The sequence below is a fragment of the Mirounga leonina genome, unplaced genomic scaffold (genome assembly GCF_011800145.1).
Source record: "Mirounga leonina isolate KUSES-001 unplaced genomic scaffold, KU_Mleo_1.0 Mir_200, whole genome shotgun sequence".
NCBI lineage: Eukaryota > Metazoa > Chordata > Mammalia > Carnivora > Phocidae > Mirounga > Mirounga leonina.
In genome coordinates this window covers 22,177,912-22,191,635 of record NW_023270503.1, presented here as the reverse complement: position 1 = coordinate 22,191,635, position 13,724 = coordinate 22,177,912, and the positions used below count along the sequence as shown (strand labels likewise).

The following is a 13,724-nucleotide window of genomic DNA, read 5'->3' as shown; positions in this document are numbered from 1 at the left end:
ATGGGGCCACTAGCGATGCACAAAACTCGAGCAGGTGGAGGTGAGGAACTGGATTTTGCTGAACACCTACTATGTGCCAGGCCCTGAGTCCAACACTTCACACTTTTTTTTATGCTGCAATTCTCACAACCTTTTGAGGAGGTAGATGCTGTTTTACAGAAAGAAAATATAGGCTTGGAGAGTTACAGTAACTTGGGCACCTGGGTAGCTCAGTTGGTTAAGTGCCTGACTCTTGATTTTGGCTCAGGTCATGATCTCAGGGTCATGAGATCAAGCTCCCCTTGGGACTTTGCACTCAGCGTGGAGTCTGCTTGAGATTCTCTGCCTCTCCCTCCCCCTCTGCCCCTCTCCCTGTGCGCGCCCTCTCTTTCTCTCAAATAAATAAATAAATAAATCCTTTTTTAAAAAAGAAGGTTACAGTGACTTGTTCAAGGTCATATAGTTGAAAGTAGCAGAGATGTCATGGACAGAGAAGAAGGGGAAGGGGAAACAGGATGAGGCTAACAAGGTGAAAGAGTGGACCCAGGTGGCCAGGCAGAGACTCCTTGCCCAGAAGGGGGGGAGCAGAGAACCAACTCCGACGCATAGCGTTCAGCCCCTCTCTCCCGTATGGCATCACCCCTGCCCGGCCCCAAACGCCTCTCTCTCTGCCTCCCTGGTCCTCATGGCAGATGGAGCTGCTTATCACCTTCGAAGTCACCGGGGTGACCCTGCACACAAGGGAACTCCATGCACAGCTGCAGCTCTCCACGTGAGTGACCTCAAGAAGCCAGTCTGCGGCAGGGGTGAGGCGCCCTGGGACGTCCTCCAGCCCGGGCCTCAGCTGACACCTCTCGCCTACCCCCTGCGTTCCCTCCCCAGGTCAAGTCACCAGGACAACCTGTGGCCCATCACCCTGACTCTGCTGGTGGACTACACACTCCAGGCCTCCCTCAGCATGTGGGTACCACCCCTCCCCCAGCCTGCTGTGCCTGTGCGTGGACCTGCCTGTCCCCAGCGTGGCTCCTGAGCTCCTCGGACGCACCTGTCTAGGCCTGCGCTTCCCCTGGATCACCCCTTCCCTTGACAGCAATCACTATCATTGTTGCTGTTATTACTCCCCTTGTAAGGCAGGTGGCAGTGGAGGAATCAGCCACCCTGGGGCCAAGGTGTTGGTGTGGCCCTGGCATTTCATGAGGGCTCATTGTGCTAGAATTTTTATATACAGCAGCTCATTGACTTCCCACAACAGCCCCATGATATAGCAACCATTTTACAGATGGGAAAACCGAGGCTCAGGGAGGATACATAACTTGCTTGAGCAATAACTAGCACACAGCGAGTGCATGCAAAGCAGGGATCTATCTCAGGTCTGCCTGATGTCAGAGGAGCTGGAGTTCGCCTACCTCAGTGTCCGTCCCTTCTGCTAGGGCCCCTCCCACCCCCTCAGACTCCAGCATCTTTCTTACCCTTAGAGTGAATTACCGGCTACAAAGCTTCTTCGGAGGGACAGTGATGGGCGAGTCTGGCATGAAAACTGTGGAGGATGTGGGAAGCCCCCTCAAGTATGAGTTCCAGGTAAGGGGGCCACAGGGACCCTGGGCGGGGACTCCTGGGAAGGCGGGGATGGGCCTGGGGTCTGTGGGTGTGCGGGTTGGGGATGGGTGAGATGGAGGTGGTTTGCCAGGAGGCAGTGGCCTTGACACCCGTTGTGCCCACAGGTGGGCCCCATGGGGGAAGGGCTGGCAGCCCTGGGGACCCTGGCCCTAGGGCTGGAGTGGCCCTACGAAGTCATCAATGGCAAGTGGCTGTTGTACCCCACAGACATCACCATCCACGGCAATGGGTCCTGGCCCTGCCGGCCACCTGGAGACCTCATCAACCCTCTGAATCTCACTCTCTCTGTAAGGACACCACTGGGGGCCTTTCATTTACATCTCATTTGCATCATATTTGCATGCCGCGGGGCAGAAAGGCCAGTGTCTTGCCCTCCCCCTTCTTGTGCACCTTTAGGAGCCTGCCGCCCCCTGCCCTTTCTGCCTCTCCCCCGACTCTGCTCCCGCTCCTTCCTCCCAGCCAACATCTTCTTCCCTCTCAGGTCCCTGGCGACGGGCCACCTCCACAGCGCAGGCGGAGACAGCTGGACCCAGGGGGAGGCCCGGCCCCCCCGCCAGTCACTCTGGCTGCTACCAAGAAAGCCAAGTCCGAGACAAAGCTGGTGAGTGGCCAGGACAAGGTTGGAAGGGATCGTCCCCCCCATCATAGGGCGTGTGGGCACCAGGGGGCACCGAAGCAAGGGGGATTGGGCGCCGGTCACCAGGAGACCCTGGTGTGATGAGGTGATGTTACCCCTGTGCCGTGAGGCACCCCTAGTCAGAGGGAGGAAGACTCCTCTCCTCCCTCAGTGGGCATCCCACTGCTCTTGCCCTTGGTGGGCAGCCAGTTCAGTGGCCAAAGGAAGAGACACTGGCTTTATTCCCCAGAGCCCCATCCTGTTGGGGGTGATAACAGCCGCTCAAAGTCTTAGACACTGGAGCTGGGGAATGGGAGAGGCAGGATGGAGGGGAGGCAGGGAGAGATGGGTGGTGCAGGGCGCCCTCTGTTGGAAGGGAGAGAGGAACAGGCCTGGGAAGCAAGTTGAGGCCTAGCTGGGTGGAGAGGGAGGAGGTGGTGTCCCAGGTGGCTGGAGCTGGCTTGAACAAAGGCTCAGTGAGGGACGTGGGTGGAAAGGAGGTGTCAGGTGCTGGGCCCCATTTATATACAAAGGGACCAGATTTCATGTTATCTACGTCCCTGGCATCTATATGTGCTTGGCCTAAAGAACAGGACCTCGATGTGTAAGTGTGGGGGTGGGGTGGTCTGCATGAGGGAAGGGGTGAGGTAGGGCCCCTTGGGGTCACCCGTGGGTGGGATTAAGCCAGGGGAAGAGCCAAAGGGAAGGGGTGAAGCAGGAAGAATGTGGAGCCGCAGACTGTCTCACGTCCTGTTTTCCCGGCCCACCCCAGAAGTGTGGCAGTGACCAGGCCCGTTGTGTGTGGCTGGAGTGCCCCATTCCTGATACCCCTGTCATCACCAATGTGACAGTGCGGGCACGAGTATGGAATAGCACCTTCATTGAGGTCAGTGCCTGGGTCTGCAGGGCTCTACTGCCCCCCGCCAGGGTGGGGAGAGCAACAGGGAGAGGGTGAGGCCGGGGTCACAGCCAGGGTTGCGTGTGGCTGTGTGTGCGTGCGTGGGTCAGTGACAGCGTCGGACTTTACCCAGGAGCCATTGTACTCCTGTCACTATGCCTGTCAGCGTTAGATCGCGTGTCTGCGTGTGGGCATGATGTCATGTCCGTCTCCAGCCAGAACGACCTTCTCCTGGGTGTCCATTGTTCCATCCTGCGCCTGTTTCTTTCCCACGCCCACGTCTTTGCGGTGCCACTCCCCGCCCCCCCGGAAGGCCAGCTCCCCTTCTGTTATCTCTGCCTGTAAATTCCTCTTCAGCCTTCAGGCTCTCCCCAGCCGCTTCACCACCAGTGAGGTCTTTTCTGAGGTTCCCAGCTGCAGACGACCTCTCCACACACCCACAGAACTTTCTCAGAAGCCGCGCATGCTACCGATCACGCTCTGCTCTGGGTTGCACTTACATGCCAGCCACCTAGACCCAGTTTTTCTGCAAATGAGGAGATTATCAATCTTTTCAGCTTTTGTGGGGCGTGCAGTTTCTGCTGCAAGTCTTCAGTTCTGCCATTGGGCACGAGCTGCCATGAACAACGTAGAAACGAACGGGCGTGGCTGTGTGCCAAAAACATTTTATTACAAAAACATGTGATGGGCCAGATTTAGCCCAGAGACCTGACCCTAGACTGTGACCTTCCTTGTCTCTGCTGTCCCCCGCATCCGGCATAGGACCCGCCGCATGAATGGTGTGCATTTGTGTGTGCAGATGCCTGGCTCTCGGATCCCTTGGGGTGCTGCTTAAAGATGCTGTGTGGTGGGAGGGTGCCCTGGGGAGGATGCTCAGGGTCAAGAGGGAGGCTCAGAGGGGCTTCAGCTACTTCTTTAGACCACCCCTTGCCCCCATCCAGGATTACAGAGACTTTGACAGAGTCAGTGTATCCGGCTGGGCTACCCTGTTCCTCCGAACGAGCATCCCTACCATCAACATGGAGAACAAGACCGTGTGGGTGAGTGAGCACATTGAGGAGCCACAGTGCCTGGCCAGGGCATGGGAGCGCAGGGCAGGTTTTCAGAGCACTCGCTCACACCTTAGCTACGGGGTTCTCAATCTTGGCAGCGCATGGGACTCCTCTGGAGGATTTCTGGTGTCTGGACTATACCCCTAAGCAATGAAATGAGTCCGTGGAGGTGGGACCCCAGGTAGGGGAGGTTTACAAGTCCCCCGGTGACTCTAAGGTACAACCAGGGCTGAGAACCTCTGCTAGAGCTTATTTGACCTGCACAACTTCTCTGTGAAGATGTTCCATCTCCATGGAAACTTGAAAACAAAGTTCTCAAACTTGATTCTGAGTTACATTGAAGAGGGAAAAAAAATGACAAAATTGTCAATTTTTTTCATGAAAAGGCTATAGTGGAGATATGGAGGGGGCATAATACAGGAGACGAAGGGAGGATTGCTTAAATGCATTGTTGTATATCTCCCAAAATAAATTAAGGTAGTGGAGGAAGGGCCAGAAAGACCAATGGAACAGAATAGAAATTTATGTTGTTACACAGATAGCATTTTTAATCAATAGAGAAAGTTAGATTATGAAGTGGTGTTGGGAGAACGCATCTGGAAAGTAAAGACAGACCCTTACCTCACATGATAACCAAAACTACAGAGGAGTTAGATTAAATATTTAAATAGAGGAAATAAAACTTAATATACCAGAAGAAAATTCAGAAAATAATTTAATAATAATCTTTAATTATGGGGAGAGGGAGTTATTTTACTAAACCCAAAAGTTGCAAAGGAAACATTTGACCAATTAGATTGTATGACATTTTAAACCTGTATACAGCAAAAGAGATGATAAAAAGAAACTAGAAGGGCAAACAATAGATTGCTTTTTTAAAAAATTTTTTTTATTTTTAAAGGTTTTTATTTATTTGACAGAGAGATAGCACAAGTAGGCAGAGTGGCAGTCAGAGGGAGAGAGAGAAGCAGGCTTCCTGCTGAGCGGGGAGCCCGACGTGGGGCTCGATGCCAGGACCCTGGGATCATGACCTGAGCTGAAGGCAGCTGCTCAACCAACTGAGCCACCCAGGCGCCCCAATAGATTGCTTTTAAAAAAAGTTTCTAGCGTATATGATGAAGAATTGATATATATTTTTAGTATGTCAAGGTAAAGGGCAGCGTAAAGATAAACGGGCGGTATACACAGGGTGAACTAGAAATGGTCACCTTGGTAGTGAGGAGATAAAAATAACAGCCACAGGATTTTTTCCCCTATCAGATTGGAAAAGATTAAAGACACTAAGGCTGTCTGGTGCCGATGAGGTAGAAGGAAATGCTATTGGTTTGAGTATAAGTGAATGGATTCTTTTTGGAAATGAATTTGTCAATATCTGTTAGAGTTTAAAATGCACACTTCCTTTGATCCAGCCCATGATAATATATCTTAAGGAGCTAATAGGACAAATACGCAAATATAAATATATGGGGATATTTGAAAGCGTGGTTTATAATGGCATGAAATTGAAAACACTCTACATGTCTTTCGGTAGGAGATCGGTTCAACAAATTGTGGTACATTTTCTAGAGTGACTATGCAGTCATCAGAGATTAGGTTGATCTTTCTTAATTGACATCAAGAGATGATGATTATAGCTGAAAGAGGAGTCAGGTCAGGCCGCAGGAGGGATGGCTGAGCATGGGGTCTAAGGGGGTGGACACACAGCACACACAGACCCCATTCATGTGGAAGAAGAAAGGATGTGTGTTTAACATGGGCATTAAAAACTATGGAAAGAGAGTCACCAAAATGTTGAAGAGTTATTTCCAGCGAGTAACGTTACTGGGAACCTTTAGTTTTCTTGATATCATCTGTATTTAAACAAAAATAATAATCAAAATAATTTTTAAAGAAATAATCATGGGGACGCCTGGGTGGCTCAGTTGGTTAAGCGGCTGCCTTCGGCTCAGGTCATGATCCCAGGGTCCTGGGATCGAGTCCCACATCGGGCTCCTTGCTCAGCAGGGAGCCTGCTTCTCCCTCTCTCTCCCTCTGCTTGTGCTCTCTCTGTCAAATAAATAAAATCTTTAAAAAAAAAAAAAGAAAGAAAGAATCATGTATAGTCAGAGAAAAATTTTCTCTCAGTATATATAAAATACATTATATGTAATATAATTTTGTTATAATACATATTACATATTATATAACACTTATATGCTATGTATGTTATAGATCATAATATTACAATATTATATAATATACAATATTGCATAATATATGTTAAAATAATATATATTATATGTAACATAACGTAAGATAATAAATTGTATAATATAGTATACATTATAATATATATTTTACAATGTATATATTATAATGTATAATTATGTATGTTATAATATATGTAATATAATTTTATGTTATAATAATTATATATATATCTATATTTATCTATCTATCTATCTCCACTGTAGGGGAGGAAAAATAATGGTAGTATATGCTCTGCATTCTTTGGTTTTTTGTAAATATTTAGGAATGCTGGTTAGGTACCAGGTATTGCTCAAAGCAGTTTACTGATAGTAAACACATTTAATTCTCATCAGTGACCTATGAAGTGTAGGTATCATTCTCATAATCCCCAGTTTACAGATGAACAACAGAGAGGTTAAGTAATTTGCCCAAGGTCACACAGCTAGTGAACAGCGCAGCTGGCGCTTGAGCCCAGTAGTCTGGCTCCAGGCCCATGCTCTTGACCACTTTGCTATACCACGAGGTAGGCATTGTGATCTCCTTTATCAGAGACCATGAAATGGAGATTCAGAGAGGTGAACTTACTTGTCCAAGGCCACACAGCTCCTCAAGGATGGAGCTGGTACTCAAGCCCGGGTGTGTGGGCTACAAACCCAGACTCCAGGCTGCGTCCCAGATCTGAAGCTGGTCCTTGGGAACCAGGTCTGCTCCCGGGGGAAAACCAGAGGATGGAGGGATCTGTGGCCCGCAGTGGGCAGGCAGGGGCTTTTTCTGGTTCCTGAGTGCCTCCTGCTGGTAGTAGATCAAACAGCACAGTCCTGGGCCCCGCTCGGAAGGGATGGCTGAGCATGGGGTCTAAGGGGGTGGACACAGGGCTGAGCCCCTTCTCACTGCCGCCAGTTCTCAGTGGACATTGACTCTGATCTGGTGGAGGAGCTACCAGCGGAGATCGAGCTGTGGCTGGTGCTCGTGGCTGTGGGTGCGGGACTGCTGCTCCTGGGGCTGATCATCCTCCTGCTGTGGAAGGTTAGGACCCCCAGACCACCACTGGGACCCCCGCTCTGGGACCTCCTGCCAGCAGACCCTCACCAGCTCTCCCTTCATCCCATTCCTGCTTCCACCCCACCCCCCACCCTTCTCCCACGTTGTCCCCACCTTCTCCCCAGCTTCCGGTCTCATCTCGTCTCCCCACCCCCCATCCTCACCTCACCCACCAGGACATTCCTGCCTGGTTAATGGTGGGGGGGATCTGCAAGCTGGAAAGGGGAAGCCAGGAGCTCTGGCTTCTGGCCACACCACCAAGCAGGGGCTGGGACCCAGGCATCCAGGCTCCCCAGCCCTAAGCCCTAGCCCATGAGTGCTGCCGGCCAGGCCCCCCCAGCGCCCCCTGATGGCCCATCCCCACCTCCTCCCCTCCGCAGTGCGGCTTCTTCAAGCGAGCCCGCACTCGCGCCCTGTATGAAGCTAAGAGGCAGAAGGCGGAGATGAAGAGCCAGCCGTCAGAGACAGAGAGGCTGACCGACGACTACTGAGGGGGGGCAGCCCCCTGCCCCCGGCCCACCCGGGTAACGCGGCCTCCGGGCCCTCTTCCCTGAGCCCTGCAGCTGGCCGGGGCCTCTGACTCTGTCCTATCTGCTCTTCTTCCTCACGGGCCCTCGCTGCTCTTCACTCTGCCCCTGGCATCACCCCAAAGAGCAGCCCATGGTCTCCCTCCACGCCCTAGGAGAGCTCAAGATGTCTTCTCACCACCTCCCCTGAAGATTTGGGGCCCCAAGAGGGAGCCATAAAATGCTCCCCATGCCCCCTTTGCTTTCTGGGGATCGGAAAAGGACCCAGGCCAAGGCTAGGCCCCATCTCTAGGCCACACAGCAAATACCTAGAGTGATTTCTGCGCCTCCATTTCCACCTCCAGAGAAGGAGGGGACAAGGAGAGTCCTTCTGGAACTAGTACCTTTCCTCCTCAGAGCCCCTCTGGGGTGACACGCTGGCCCCCCACCCCCACAGTGCGATCAGGGCAGACCACGACGCTTCCTTAGCCATCCTGTCAGCAACCTCGGTGACTGCCCCTCTGTCTCCAGCTGCCTCCCCCTCTCCTCTCTGCCTTCCTCAGTTCCTCCTTCCTCTGGGGCTGAGGGTGGGCAACCTTGCCCTCTCTGTCACAGTGCAGGGAAATGGCATGTGTTTGGGTCAGGGGTCCTGGCTTTGAGAGCCTCTGGGTGGGTGGTGGTGGGGGAAGGAGCTAGGCACATCTTCCCGCAACCTCGAGGGCTGGATGCTGATGCCCTTCCTCTTCTCCTCCCCACTCCCCCCTCTGCCCCACCGCCAGTGTGACTTCTTTAAGCCGACCCGCTATTACCGGATCATGCCCAAGTACCACGCGGTGCGGATCCGGGAGGAGGAGCGCTACCCACCTCCAGGGAGCACCGTGCCTACCAAGAAGCACTGGGTGACCAGCTGGCAGACTCGGGACCGATACTACTGACATCCTCCCTGATCCCACCCCTGCTCCCCCAGTGCCCCTCCTATTTATCATACGTTACGCCCCTGACAAGCCACAGGGGCCACTACCTTTGGCTGGCGCCAGCAGGTTCGGGCACACCCAGCCCCGCTAGCACAGGCATGTTCGTCTGGCCGCGGGCTTCTCCCCGCAGGAGCGCGGGGCCGTGGGCCTGGACACATGGGGGGCCCACCGCCTGTGGACTGTGCCGGGCACCGCCCCTGCCTATGCCAGAGCCAAGCCAAAGGGCCTGCTCCAGAGCCAGGAGGAAAAGGCCCCCACTGCGGTAATACCCCCACCCCCACCCTTCACACTGGACCCATCTTGAGCCATAGTCACTGGATTGACCCTGCTGTTGGGACTACAACTACTACTACAGGGAACAGCGCCCCAGGCCCCCCCCAGCCGTGGCTCCTGGCACCCGCCTCAGGTTGCCCACGGTGGTGGCATTTGCAGGACCTGGCATGCTCAGACCCAAGAGCAGAGTGGACTAGAAGGAAGGTCCCCAGGATTCCTTTGCTTCACAGATCTCTGTGAAGCCTTTCTCCTCAGGGGAGATTCCCTTCTGACAAGGAACGCAGTCTGAAGGAACAAAGACGGACAAGCCACTGGACAGCCTGGCAGACTGCCTGCGATGGGACTGCCCCGGGAGCACGGAGGAATGCTCAGCAGAGGAGGGGACCAGTCCTGGGCCAAGGAGCTGTTGGAAGGAGAGAGGAGATCCCACTTCTCACTGACCACTACTATCCAGGGCTCTGAAGGCCTGGAGAGACCCCACACCCCCCAAGATCACGGAGGGAGCGACACTTGAATGTAGAACGGGGAGGGAGCCCTGTCCCTGCCCCATCGGCTGGAACCTCCTCTGCCCTCACTGACCATGGGTAAGGGGGCCTAGAAGTGGGGTTCTTGGCAGTCCTTGGCTTTCAGAGCCAACTTAGCTCTGCCTCCTCACCCCACGGGCTAAGTCCTGAGGCCCATTCTGGAAGTCGAGGCTGGTTCCAGGAAACCTCTCCTGACCCCTGCCTTTTGGCAGTCCCCTTTTCCAGTCCCTACCCACTTCCACGGTACTGTAGCAGGGGAGCTCCCTCCCCCTCCTTGTGCCTTCTTTCTATATAGGCTTCTCACAGCAACCAATAAACAGCTCCCAGTTTGTATGCTCTGCATCGGCCTCCATTCACCACCCCACCCCCCACCCCCATCCCAACTCCAGTTCAGTCTGTTGGATAGTGATGTCATCTAGCTGATCCCTAGGTGGACAAAGCCAGGGGCAGGGGTCATAGAGGTTGGGAGGGTGAAAATGTATGCAGGACATACCAGTCCCTGCTCTCAGGGATGTCCTGATCTAAGGTCATCCAGAACGTAAAGTCTGGGAAGAGACCTGAGTAGACTGGATAGAATCCAAAATGGCTTCTTGGTGGACAGTGTGCTGGCCCTGGGGAGGGAGGAGGGAGGTAGAGGTGGTGGTGTGCGGGGTCCAGAAGAGGCAGAAAGCTACTTGGCTGTAGAAGTAGGTAGTCCTGGATAGTAGTGGAGGGAGGCTGGGTGCAAGGGTGGAGAGCCAAGAGCCCTCATCCAGTGGCTGGATTCAGATAAGAGCCTGCTTTTCTGCCTCAATTCCACCCCCACGCCCACCCCTAGACACCACGATGAGTAGATCAGGGGGTGAACCAGTGACCCGAGACTGGAAAGATTGAAAGGTCCTGGTATTCCCCAATGTCTGGGCACAAGCACCTGGAGTCCTAGTCTTGTGGCCATTCCTCCAAGGGTGCTTCAGTCCTGAGCCCCCATAGCCCACAGCATTGGATCAAGCCCTCTGCTTCCCAAGGTCGCCGTTCCACACAGGCCTGGGAGGATGGAGCAGGGCTGCATTCCCCATGACTTCTTTGTCCTAAATTGTGGCATAGATCCTTCTGTTAGTTGTCCTCAAAGCTATGACCTTTGGAAGACTTCACTGAAGGCTGAAAATTACTACTCAGAGAAGCCTAGTGGCAGATCCTTGATTCAGCTGCTCTGAGAGCCCACAGACCCAGGCTGTTCTCCCAGGAGCCCCTCCTGATGTCTGCCTCGGTGTCCCCCAACCTGCCTCCCTGGCAGCGTCTGCCCTCTGCTATCCCCACCAGAGCCCACACCTCCCCGCCCCTCACTTTCTGTGCTGGGCCTGCCCTTTCCAGGGTGGATTATTAACAGTGGAAGGTCCAGTTCCTCCAGGAAAACCCCAGCCCCTACCCGGAGCTCTCAGAACCAGTAATCAGAACCCCCAGGTCCTTTTCCAAAACCTGGGTTATTCACTCAGTCAGGAATAATACCACATGTGGATTGGCAAAGCCCAGCTCAGGTTGAGCAGAGCTCAGGCCGGCTCAGTCCTGTCCTTTGCAGACACCTCCTGCTTAAGAAAAAGGTAGGATCAGGGCGCCTGGGTGGCTCAGTCGTTAAGCGTCTGCCTTCGGCTCAGGTCATGATCCCGGGGTCCTGGGATCGAGCCCCGCATCGGGCTCCCTGCTCGGCGGGAAGCCTGCTTCTCCTTCTCCCACTCCCCCTGCTTGTGTTCCTGGTCTCGCTATCTCTCTCTCTCTCTGTCGAATGGATAAAATCTTAAAAAAAAAAAAAAAGAAAGAAAAGGGTAGGATCTAGGGATCTACACATCCCTCTGGCCAGCTCCACAGGCTCAGCCCCCAGTCTTGGTGTGTGTGTGTGTGTGAGTGACAGACTGTTTATGCTTGGATGAGAACACAGTCTCTCTCTCTCTCACATACACACACATATGCACACACCCTGCAGTGTAAGTCATCATTGTCAGGACTGGTGCTATACTTTTATGAAAGAAACATAATGGCAGGGGCGTCTTGGTGGCTCAATCAGTTAAGCGGCTGCCTTTGGCTCAGGTTACGATCACGGGGTCCTGGGATCCAGTCTCCCAAGGGGCTCTCTGCTGAGTGGGGAGTCTGCTTCTCCCTCTCCCTCTGCTCCTTCCCTTGCTTGTGTTCTCTCCTGCTCTCTGTCAAATAAATAAATTTTAAAAAATCTTGAAAGATTTTATTAAAAAAAGAAAGAAATATAATGGCAGAGATGCAGCAGTGCCCACTTTATATAAAAAGGTCCTCAATAATGTCAAGCTTCTGGAGCTCCTTGGAACTGTAGCACCTCCAGACTGTTCCCAAAGAGGGCCTTCGCTTTTGAGTCCCTAAAAGGACCCGTAAGGTGATTCTCCCCCTCTGGACACAAGGCCGGATTGCACTTCCTGGGCCCTCCTGGTTGTATGAGGTCATGTGACTAATTCTGGCCAATCAGTTGTGAGCAGGAGGGACGTGGCTCAATTCTGGGCTGAGACCATTAAATGTTGGGTGAGAGTCCCCACAGTTCTGCTTTCCTGATTCAGCTGCTGTAGAAGCCTGCCTTGAGATAAAATGTCTGTCAGTCTGAGTCCCTGAGAGTCCCCCTCCCACCACCAACCTGCCTTGTACATGTAGTGGGAAATCTGGGCATGGTGGGGTGGGGAGGAGTTTAACCTCAGCATCTCTAACTTAGCTTGACCACACCATGCCACTCCCATTATCACCCTGCAGCAATCTCTGCAGGAGGAATTTTGATCCAAGCACAGAGGCCACAATATAGAAGTCCAGCAGTATGGAGACGATCACGGGAAATCTCTACTACACCTAGCCTCAGAGTTTACAGTCTTTTCCTCATTACTTAAAATTTTTTAAAGACTTATTTAATTAATTGAGAGAGAGAGAGCGAGAGAGCAGGGAGGGGGCAGAGGGAGAGGGAGAGAATCTTCAAGCACATTCCCCACTGAGCCCGGCATGGGGCTCGATCTCACGACCCTGAGAGTCCGATGCTCAACTGACTGAGCCACCTGACCTCTTACTTAAATTTTGACAATAGTAATAGCTGCTATTGATTGATTATTTACTATGTGCCAGGCATAGGGCCGGGCGTTTTACAAAGTATCCTGTATGCTCTTCTGGGCAACTTGAAGACTGCACTCACCAACATCATCAATGATTTAATTGCTAGCTGGAAGGATGTTTGGTGGTCCTCCCTGATGACTCTGTGCCATGTCTCCCTGGTGGTCCCAATTCTTTTTTCACACTCTTTTCCCTTCTATGGACCAGGTGCTGTGCCTGGTCCTGGAGATAGAGCAGTGAATTATACAGACACAGACAGCCCTGCCTTCCTGGAGCTTCAAGTTTAGTGGAGGAGCCAGATGAGTCGGCAGATGATTTCCACTCAGTGTGATAGGAGCCAAGTGGTGCTAAGATTGGGGAGGTCTAAGGAGCCCTTAGAGGGAGCCCACAACCCGGCCTGAAAGGGTCAGAGACTTGAAGAATGGATAAGTGGTGAGAAGAAAGAATGATCCTGACAGAAGAGACAGCATTTGTAATGGCTTGGAGACTGGAGGCTGGTTCAAGGCAGTAGATAAGTATGGCTGGGAGTTGAGCTGGGGAATGAGGAGAAAGGAGGCTGGAGAGTTAAGCCAAAGCAGATTGCGCAAGAGCTGGAAGGGTGCCAGTAAGAAGCAGCGAGCCACTGAAAGTCTGTGAGCAAGGGAAGTAACAAGTTCAGATTTGCTTTTGAGAATGATCCCTGAGCCTGTTTCCTCATCTATATAATGGGGATAATAATAGCACCAGAGAGCCGTCTGGAGAATTAAAGGAGATAATGCATGCAAACAGTGCCTGGCACATAGGTTATTATTTATCCAGCTAAGAGTCCCTTTTCCATTGCGAAGCCTTGCGCATAGCTCCGTGTTGACTGTAATCACATTCTGTTACACAGTAATTACTTATTTACTTGGGCAGCTACCTCCCAAACTAAGAAATGAAAAGACTACCT

General features: G+C 52.6%; 1 protein-coding gene across 1 annotated transcript in view; it reads left to right on the top strand.

Annotated features, from left to right (window-relative positions):
• Nucleotides 1-10,049, top strand: part of ITGA3 (integrin subunit alpha 3) — a 28,956-nt gene extending 18,907 nt beyond the window's left edge. The window contains exons 17-26 of the mRNA XM_035026888.1: nt 672-751; nt 862-939; nt 1,455-1,557; nt 1,701-1,883; nt 2,078-2,197; nt 2,985-3,098; nt 4,052-4,150; nt 7,292-7,417; nt 7,813-7,956; nt 8,718-10,049. Coding sequence (XP_034882779.1) covers nt 672-751; nt 862-939; nt 1,455-1,557; nt 1,701-1,883; nt 2,078-2,197; nt 2,985-3,098; nt 4,052-4,150; nt 7,292-7,417; nt 7,813-7,923 — 1,014 coding nt within the window. The 3' untranslated portion in view covers nt 7,924-7,956; nt 8,718-10,049. The remainder of the gene's footprint in view (nt 1-671; nt 752-861; nt 940-1,454; nt 1,558-1,700; nt 1,884-2,077; nt 2,198-2,984; nt 3,099-4,051; nt 4,151-7,291; nt 7,418-7,812; nt 7,957-8,717) is intronic.
• Nucleotides 10,050-13,724: the final 3,675 nt, after the last annotated feature.